General features: G+C 42.6%; 1 protein-coding gene across 9 annotated transcripts in view; it reads right to left on the bottom strand.

Annotated features, from left to right (window-relative positions):
- Positions 1 to 440: 440 nt before the first annotated feature.
- The window catches only part of PIGR (polymeric immunoglobulin receptor), a 30,262-nt gene continuing 20,966 nt past the window's right edge, over positions 441 to 9,736 (bottom strand). For all 9 annotated transcript variants that reach the window (XM_024109341.3, XM_024109342.3, XM_065591485.1 and 6 more), the window contains 7 exons: positions 8,269 to 8,592; positions 7,404 to 7,718; positions 6,237 to 6,351; positions 5,353 to 5,471; positions 4,543 to 4,671; positions 3,004 to 3,062; positions 441 to 1,112 (listed from right to left, as the gene is read on the bottom strand). In XM_024109341.3, coding sequence (XP_023965109.2) covers positions 1,035 to 1,112; positions 3,004 to 3,062; positions 4,543 to 4,671; positions 5,353 to 5,471; positions 6,237 to 6,351; positions 7,404 to 7,718; positions 8,269 to 8,592 — 1,139 coding nt within the window. In that variant the 3' untranslated portion in view covers positions 441 to 1,034. The remainder of the gene's footprint in view (positions 1,113 to 3,003; positions 3,063 to 4,542; positions 4,672 to 5,352; positions 5,472 to 6,236; positions 6,352 to 7,403; positions 7,719 to 8,268; positions 8,593 to 9,736) is intronic.

Genomic DNA, 9,736 nt, shown 5'->3' with positions numbered 1-9,736 from the left:
TCTCAGTTAGTGTACGGTTCCTTGAGGACCAGTTATGTTAGTGCAGACCCTGGGAGGAACATAGGAGGGCTTGTTATGAGTGATCTTGGCACCTAGAAGATGGACCAACAAGAGATAAGAGTTAGATGCCAATTTTTCTAATCCCCGTGTGCTGCTGTAATTTACCCTGAGATCTTGACTGGCTCCCAGACAACCCGCATTCTTACTTCATTATAATGAGCAGATCCCAGCACAGGAGAGAATCTAGCCCTAACTGGATGTATTACAGTATGGCATAAATGTACCTGGTATCTCCAGAGGTTTCTGGTTTTGAGTGACAAAAACTAGGAGATGATCCCAAATCCCAAGTGTTTTTTATCCCTGGCCAGCCCCTTGCAAAAATGTGCCTCTTCCCATGGCATTCACTCCATGTGGTATCAGAAATTGAACAGAATTACTGATTTGCTAAAATACAATCAGATTCTTTATTGGCTGTGAAGAAAAAACAATTTCAGGCTACTTGTCTGCCCTACAGCTACTACCTTATAGATTAAAAAGCTCACAGGAATCAAAAGAGAGACTCACATTGTTCTAAAATATCTCCTGGTGCTTTAAAATCAAATGAGATGTGAATCTGAAATGCATCCTTAGGTTATTGCCATCCTTGGGGCTTGGTGAACTCCAAAAGGTGTGAGCTCAGCCTGCAGGAAAGCAAAGGCATTAGAGCTTTATTGATATTTCACCTCAAATCTGCTTGAAACGAGATCCTTTGCCCTAAAAAAAGAAAAAAATCAAACTTCTGAGGGTTCAACTTCCCCAAGGCAACTTATTTTTGGCCAGAAGATTCTTATTATATCACCACTCACAACCTCATTAAAAATCTTTGAGGAACTGAAAGATCTAGATGCATTAAAATGTTTGCTTGACAGTAAGAAATAGTGCAACGTGCAGCTCTGTTGTTCACTGATTCAGAACACAGAAGTGTTTTCAATCATTATTGCTTTTTCCTTGTACCATCTTCAGAAGCGATTGTACTGGGACAGTCGAGGAACTTGCTAAGCCTCTCCCTGGGCTACTTTGTTAGCTTGAAGCAGGAATGTGCTGTAAGCAATATCGGCTTCCTCCTTGGAGCCCTGAGTAAAAGAAGAGGAATCACATTATTCAGACTTCCCCAGAAGAACCAAGGAGGCAGCAGACACTTAGGGTGACCAGATGTCCCGATTTTATAGGGACAGTCCCGATATTTGGGGCTTTTTCTTATATAGATGCCCATTACCTCCTACCCCATCCCAATTTTTCACACTTGCTGTCTGGTCACCCTACAGACACTTTTCAGAGTAGCAGCCGTGTTAGTCTGTATCCGCAAAAAGAACAGGAGTACTTGTGGCACCTTAGAGACTAACAAATTTATTGGAGCATAAGCTTTCGTGGACTACAGTCCACGAAGAAGTGGGCTGTAGTCCATGAAAGCTTATGCTCCAATAAATTTGTTAGTCTCTAAGGTGCCACAAGTCTTCCTACAGACACTGAAGGTGCTATGCAGAGCCAATGTGTAAAGAAACCAATGTATCCAATGCGAACAAGGTACCCAACATTGCTACCACTGAGAGAATCCTTTTGTCATACTGTTGCCTACTCAAGAGGTTCAGGTCCTTTGGATCAACTTCAGAGAAGTGTCCCAAGTTTTGGAAACCTGGAATTCTTTGCAATGTGCCCTTCACTGCAGCCTGTTTTAGTTCTGTTGAAACTGACATAAGATTTGCCTGTTCTAAAGGAAGTGTCATAAGCTGCTGTATTTCCAAAATTTTCTCATATCATAAAGACACTTTGTACTTCCCGAGTGACTTTCAGCTAAGGATCTCAAAGAAATTTACAAACCAGAGAATTCAAAGATACTAGAAGGGCATTCTTCATGAGAACTTTGGAACTTGTTCCCTATTCTCACCTTCTTGGTCTAAAATAGCCCAAATGTGGCTTTCTGGCAATGCTGCAAAAGCCAATTTATTCTCTAACGATTTGGGGGGCAAGTTCCTAAAGGTGTAAGGGGCTTTTCTTATGCTTTGATTTACTGGTTGGGCTCCTGGCACCATTAATTGTTAGGGCACCTAGAACTATTTGTTGTGGACTTTTTTTTAATAGTTCTTGACAGCTTGAGGAACACTAATCTGTAACTAAGCCTTACAGCACTCGGGCGGGAGGTGAGAGTACCTTTATTTCATTTTACAGTTGGTTAAAGTGACTTACCTGCAATCACACACACAGTCAGCAGTAGACTTTGCAAAAAGACACAGGAATCCAGGCTTCTAGTTCTTCTACTAAAACCACCATACACAGGGCCGGCTCCAGGGTTTTGGCCGCCCCAAGCAGCCAAAACAAAACAAAACAAAACAAAACAAAAAAACAAACAAAAAAAAAGCCGCGATCGCGATCTGCTGCGGCAATTCGGCGGGAGGCCTTCACTCCCAGGCGGAGTGAGGGACCGTCTGCCGAATTGCCGCCGAATACCTGGACCTGCCGCCCCTCTCCGGAGCAGCCGCCCCAAGCACCTGCTTGAGAAGCTGGTGCCTGGAGCCGGCCCTGACCATACAGCACTCCTTCCCAGCGTTAGAGAACTACCTGGTTTAACAGGGAAGAACTCGAAAGCAGCTGGATCCCTGTGGCAGGCTCACAGCTTCCATTGATCCAGTAAATCTGACAGTTTTGGATTTATCAGTCTCCTCACCTAGACTCAGGCTTCCAGAACAATAACACCTGCTAATATTTCCAGCTGAGCTGAAACCACGAATCAAAGCTAAGTGACTGCTGTTAAGTTCTATGCTCTAATGATGTAGGTGCAGTAAAGGGTTAGAAACTCCAGTGGAGAGGCTGCAGGTGTGATTCTTAATAGGCTGCTAATTGAGAAATAGTTGACCAGAAATAGGGCATACAGGAGAAAGAGGAGCTTTTGCTGCTGATGCTCTACTGCCGGAAAGAAAGACTAGGCTGCATGCAGCACCTTGGGTTATATATTCTAGCAGTTCTTACCCTTTTCACCTTCGGTGGTTCTTCTGCACCTTCAGCATTGCCAGGGGTAGTTATAAATTCTGAAAAGCATAGGAGATGTTAGGGTACTCTGCATGGGAGATCATGCAGTGTAGGCCAAGCCCCACTTATTCAGTAGCTTCTACATGCACTAAACTGCTGCTGATGTTCAGGGTACAACTTCTTCTCTGGGAGGGATGTCAGGCTGAAGCACTAGCACTGTAAAGCTTTTGCAAATGTACCCTCGACACCGCCTTTCCCATGAACCAGCTGTGCTGCACCTGCATTACGTGCTAAGCATCCCTGCGTATTGAGCCAGGGAAGCCTCTAGATTTCTAGGGGAGAACAAACATCTTTGATGTTTCTTTAAAAAAGTTTTATTTTCTGTTTCCAAAGATGACAATCACCAGTGACTCTACTGCCCACACACTGAGTTTGACGGTCGAGGTACTGGAACTTTTAGGCTTGTCATTCAAACAATAACCCCAACTACCAAAAAGATAAAAGAGATATTAACTGTTTCTTGTGACTTTAGTACTTGTGAAAGATGCTGAGATCAGAGACCAAGTCTCTATTGTTCCTATTTGTGCTTTTATATAAGAATGGCTATAGGGGGTCAGACAAATGGTCCATCTAGCCCAGTATCCTGTCTTCTGACAGTGGCTGGTGCCAGATGCTTCAGAGCGAATGAACAGAACAGGGTAATTTCAAGTGATGCACTCTGTCATCCCGGCTTCTGGCCGTTGGAGGTTTAGGGACACCTGGAGCATGAGGTTGCATCCCTGACCATCTTGGCTAATAGCCATTGATGACCCTATCCTCCATGAGCTTAACTAATTCTCTTTTGAACCTAATTATACTTTTGGCCTTCACCACATCCCATGTCAACAAGTTGCCCAGGTTGACTATGTATTGTGTGACTACGTTCTTCTTTTGGTTTGTTTTAACCCTGCTATTAATTTAATTGGGTGACCCTTAATTCTAGTGTGTTATGTGAAGGGGTAAATAACACATCCTTATTCAAGCAGAACTGCCCATTGTATTCAAGGTGTGGGCGTACCAAGCATGTGTATAGTGGCATTAAGATATTTTCTTTTTTACTATCTATTCCTTTTCTAATGGTTCCTAGCATTCTGTTAGCTTTTTTTTTTTGACTGCCACTGCAGTTTTCAGAGAACTATCCATGATGAATGCAAGATCTCTTTCTTGAGTATTAGCAGCTAATTTAGCTAGTTTTGTGTGTGTAGTTGAGATTATTTTTTCAAATATGCATTACTTTGCATTTAACATTGTAAGCACTTCTGGGAGAACCTGTTTTATATGTAATACTTTTAGTCCATTGTAGAAACCATCCAGTTTGCAGTTGCTTGCTAGATACATTTTTTTTTAAGTTTTGCTTTTGCACAACAAAGTGAGAAAAGATCCCAGTATCTTTTCTGTAGCCAGCAGCCTCAATGCAGACTCCTCCTTATATGTACTATCCCCTAGGCCAGTCATTTCTTTACCTCAAGATACGTTATGGGTGGTAAATATGGAACTTACCATCCACTCCTCCCAGCTGGGTCTCCTGAGCACCATGTATGCCCACGTTGTCCTTCGCTCCATAATCTCTGGAATTCTCAAATTCTGACAGGCTAATGTTTGTTCTGTAGCTTCCAACCGAAACCAAATCTGTTAAAAGGGAGGCAGGGAACAGACATACGCACACAACATTATTTAATACAATGAGCTCTTTTGTTTTATACTTTCAAGGTAAATGTCTCACTAGTAGCCAGACTCTCTCCCTCCCCAGCCACGCACACGTCTATTAGCACTGGATGACCTGCAACAGATTCTGAGGCTAGTAGCACTCAGATATTTATCTGAGCCTCTTTGGTATGGAAACCAGGCTAGGAAGCCTGTCTCAGGAGGACAGGCTTTCTTCAAGCTTTCTGCTACTGCCTGATTTTTAGAGAGAGAAGGCAGTAGATCTGAGCACAGGGCTGGCGGAGCGGACGTTCTAATGCCAGGAAGATACGGCTCCCGTTATAGCCTCATTTTCCCTGTCTGTAAAATGGGATGGTGGGAGGGTCAATCAGCTAGATGTAAAGTGCTCTGAGGTACAAAAATATTATTGAGTCCAGCCATACATGTACTTTGCCAACAATGTTTTATATGGCGTTGCTTTGTTCTGGGGCAAAAGGCTGGGATGCTGTTCCCACCATTCCTATATGAGTGCTCTGACAGGGGGAGGCTCATAGGAGCAGCCCATACCAGTACAGAGATTGTTGTACATGTCATACACCCTGTACCTCCAAATCTACAGTATTCCCTAAGCCCCCTGGAAGGCCAATAAAGAAAGTTAGGACTCACCTGTGCGCTTCAGGAGCCTAAATTTAACAACCACAAAGACTGTAGCAAGGAGCAGACACACAGCAGCAATGGGGAGCAGGACCGAGAGAATCACCTTAGAGCTGTCATGTTCCTCAGAGCTGGAAAGGGAGCAATTGAGCAATATACATTTGTGATCCTTGTGACTTTATATTGCTCTATACAGGGCTGTATAACACAGATGAACCAGCATAGCCTAGAAGATCTATATAGAAAGCTTGTGCACAGTTATGTATGCAGAAATGCTTCACAATGGCAAAATCATGGATGGCCGAATTCAAAATTCAGAATCAAGTGGGATTTTCTAGAACAAAATCATCATTGCATTCACGTAGTGATATTCATCTACAGATGTCAGAGCTATTCATAAACAATTAATAAAGCATCTTGACATCCCAATGAGGCAGATAAATATCTTTATCCCCATTTTGGGATGGGTGAACTGGCTTCTCCCGATCCCAAAGGGAATGAGCGTTCCAGGTTCCTGGACCCCAGTGTGCTGTTCTAGCTACTAGAACATATTGCAACCTTTGTACCAACAGAAGCCTTAGAAGAATGAGTATTTGCCAAATGGCATTATGAGAAATGATGGACAAAAGTCAAAAAATTGGAGTTCAGAGTGGATAAACATTCAGAGTTTGGATGGTTACCCAAAGCTGAGCCAAAATTTTGATATGGGCAAAATTTTGCTGGGAAACATGAACGGACAGTTTCTGACAGTAATTAGTACTCATTGGAATTGAACATATCAGAATACATGAGAACTATAAACAAAGTTTGGTTGTAAAAATGGACAGGTTGGATGGCGCAGGGGAATTCTTATTCTTTTCCAAACCACTTTGGAACAAAGTCTTCGATGGACTGACCTTGGTAAAGAGTTGTTATCTATGACCCCGCCTCTGTTTTGGGGATCATTACTATTTTCAGAGCCTGTGTTGGAAATAGCAGCATCTTCAGATTTTGCATTGGGAGAGATTGCATCTTTAGTTTCAAACAGTAGTAGATGGGAGTGGTGGGTTATTTGCATCCAGCATCACAGCAAAGAGAGAGAGAGAGAGAGAGAGAAACCAATATATTGTCAGCACTTGATTCATAAATAAGACCATTTTCAAAAGTGCCTAAATCTCTTTTTCAAAATGTTCCCATTGATTTTCAATGAGACTTTGATTCCTAAGTGACTTTTTAAAACAGGAGTCACTTTTACCAAATGACCTCATAAGAAAATCTTGAGTGGTCTTCCTAGCCATGTATTAAAAAGATTGTTTTTAATCCCTAGCTGTGTTACTAGTATGCTCCAGAATACGATTCAAATATTTGATATGCGTATCACCATTTATATTGCATGTTACTTTTTGCATTTCACTCAGCAAGGACACTGGTTCCCTTTCATTTCTAGCCAGGTGCTCTTCCTGGTTCTCATGCATTAGTTAACACAAGGATATTGGGTTTAGGTTTCCAACACCACATGATTGTGTTTGCCCCCAACTTCCTCCAACCCTCTATCCCAAGAAAAAATCATCTGTATTTTAAATGTACTGAGATGGAGTTGAGCAATCGAGTTCCCCCTCTATTAAATAGCACAATAGTCCTTATTTTCTTGTTCCCTGTGCTCTTCTCTATGTAAACTGTAAGCTTTTTGGGGCAGGGAGTCTCTCTTATGAGCTCAAAGGGACCCTGGTCTTGGCCAAGCCTTCTCAGTGCTGGTGAAATATAAATAATAATAATAATTAATAAATAATAGGGGGCTGAAATGTAAAAGTGGTGCAGACTCAATTCTTTTTCCAGACTTGTTACAGTGACTGGAAAACGGAAGAATGTTGTAACCAATGTGTGAATGAAAGTTACAGCGATAAACGTTGTGAATACCGTGAGATCCTTAGTGAAACAGAAAGTGTGGTCTGTCCTAGGCAGAGGAGATTATGGTTGTTGTTTTGAGATAGTGCCTCTCAATGGAATGACACCATTATGGCTGAGCATCGTGGCTACAGAGAAAACCTTGCCTGTTTTGTCCTGCAATAAATCCTGAAGCTCACCTCCATTTACTGTCAGAAACACTGCCATGGTTTCCCCATAGTGACCAGAATGGCTCACTCCACACCAATACCACCCTTGGTCTGTCTGTATTACTTGGTCAAAAGTTAGGTAGAGCGTCCTCTTCTCCTTGTCACAGTTGACAACCAGGCCGGTTTGGTTTTGCTCAGAGGAGATGAGAGTTTGGCAGCCAGTATTACGCCACTTGCACCAATATTTCTGGTAAGAATAATATTTGCATGGATAAGAGCATGATATAGTGACCTGTGTACCAATGACTGCATCAATCTTTTTCAGTCCTGTTAAACCAGGTTGCCCTGTTAGAAGGGAAACAAAACAGTGAGGCTGATATTAATGACTTGAACAATTAATATGCAGAAGTACTGTTATCAACAAGGTGTTAACAGGAATATATAATTACTATGTAACTACATGGTACGGAGTGTATCTATGAGGGTAAATGCACCTTATATTGCTTTCGTAACACTTAAATGTACTATATATGTGTTTGGATACATATATCCCTATGTACTTTATAGTGTATATATGGCATTTAAATAGCATTTGTGTCAGAAAAGCTTGAAAAACAGTGAAAATGTTTGGTGGGAAATTAGTGAAAACTTTGCCAAAAAATTTCAAACGTTGTCCAAAAAAAGTTTCTGTTGAAATCTTGTACTTTTTTGAAAATTTCCACCAGCTCTAATTTGTACCTTGAAATGTCAAGCTTTACCCATTAAGATTATGAAGCTAAGAATTAGAAAATAGTTCTCAGGAAAACAAAGCTCTGCTCTTTGATGCTGCTTTGGGAGGAACAAAGATAATTGCTTGTGCTGGCAGAGACACTAATCTCTACATGCGCTTTCATACCATCTATAATCTTCAGCTCCTTCGTAGATTTCCTTTCCATATCTCCATCCGTCATACACCAGTAATATCCTGCATCCCCTGCTGTCAGCTGGTTCATTATTACCGTGAATGTTCCGTTTTCCGGGTTATCATGCAGGACTATCCTTCCTTCATACGAATCTATCATACTCGCAAGGTTGGTTATTAACTGATTGCATCCATTCTTCCTCCATTTGCACCAGTACTTGATAGTGTAATTCCCCCGTGGATCATAGTGGCATTCGACAGATACTGAACCTCCTATGACTCCATTTATTACATGTGGTCCCTGGGGGACAGATGTCTCTGGAGATACAAAATGGAACACGTTCTGTTAGACTCCTCTCACACATTTCATGCTGTGATAACATGCATGCTGCATGTGCCTCATGTGGTTGTTTGGTAGGTTCCTTATAAAAAAAACATTTTAAAGTAAAGTTAATTGCAGGGATGAAATACACCTCTACCTCGATATAACGCTGTCCTCGGGAGCCAAAAAATCTTACCGCGTTATAGGTGAAACCGTATTATATCGAACTTGCTTTGATCCACTGGAGTGCGCAGCCCTGCCCCCCCCGGAGCACTGTTTTACTGCGTTATTTCCAAATTCGTGTTATATCAGGTCGCGTTATATCAGGGTAGAGGGGTATAACAGACTGACAACGCTGGTGACTGCAGAACAGAATAGTCACAGCCTGGCCAGTGAGAGCTCAAGTTTCCCTCAGACACTGCCTCCTGCCAGCCCCCAGTGGAATAATGAGAGTCTTTCCCCTGACTTCCGTGGACTTTGGATCTGGCCCTTGTGCCTCAATCCTGAACTGGAGGGACCCCCCTAGAAGCCAGAGAGTAGTTCAGTCCTCCACAGACCTGTCGTTCTGTCAAGAGAGCCAGCAAGGACACCAACGATAATGGGCATTTCCTTGTTGATTAAGGTTTAGCATGACTGGTTCATGAGAAGTTTTGGTGTCCCCTTCACTTGGAACCTGTGGAGAAATCCGGGGCACAATGGCATGGCATCAGGCCAAACAATGTCTTCTACAAACATCCGGGAACCCAAACACAAGTGGAGCAATAAGAGCCACACATATCTCAAGAGGAACAGCAGCCACTAAAGGCAAGTCTATACAAGCTCTGCATCGGTGCAGCTGCGCCGCTGTAGCACGTCAAGTGAAGACAGAAGACGCGCTCTCCCATTGGCATAATTACTCCATCCTGGCGAGTGGTGTAAACTATGTTGGCAGGAGAGTGTCTCCTGCTGACATACCGCTGGTGTGAACAGTGCAAAACTTGCATCACTCGGAGGGTGGGGTGGGGACTTTTTCACACCCCTGAGCGTCGTAAGTTAGATCAACTTAAGCGGTAGTGTAGACCTGCCCTAAGACTGTTAGTGCATCCAACTGAGCATAGAAATACCTTTGGCTTATTGCCTATAGCATCTACTCTTTGCACT

The sequence above is a fragment of the Chrysemys picta genome, chromosome 4 (assembly GCF_011386835.1).
Source record: "Chrysemys picta bellii isolate R12L10 chromosome 4, ASM1138683v2, whole genome shotgun sequence".
Classification (NCBI taxonomy): domain Eukaryota; kingdom Metazoa; phylum Chordata; order Testudines; family Emydidae; genus Chrysemys; species Chrysemys picta.
This window is presented reverse-complemented; position numbering and strand designations above follow the sequence as displayed.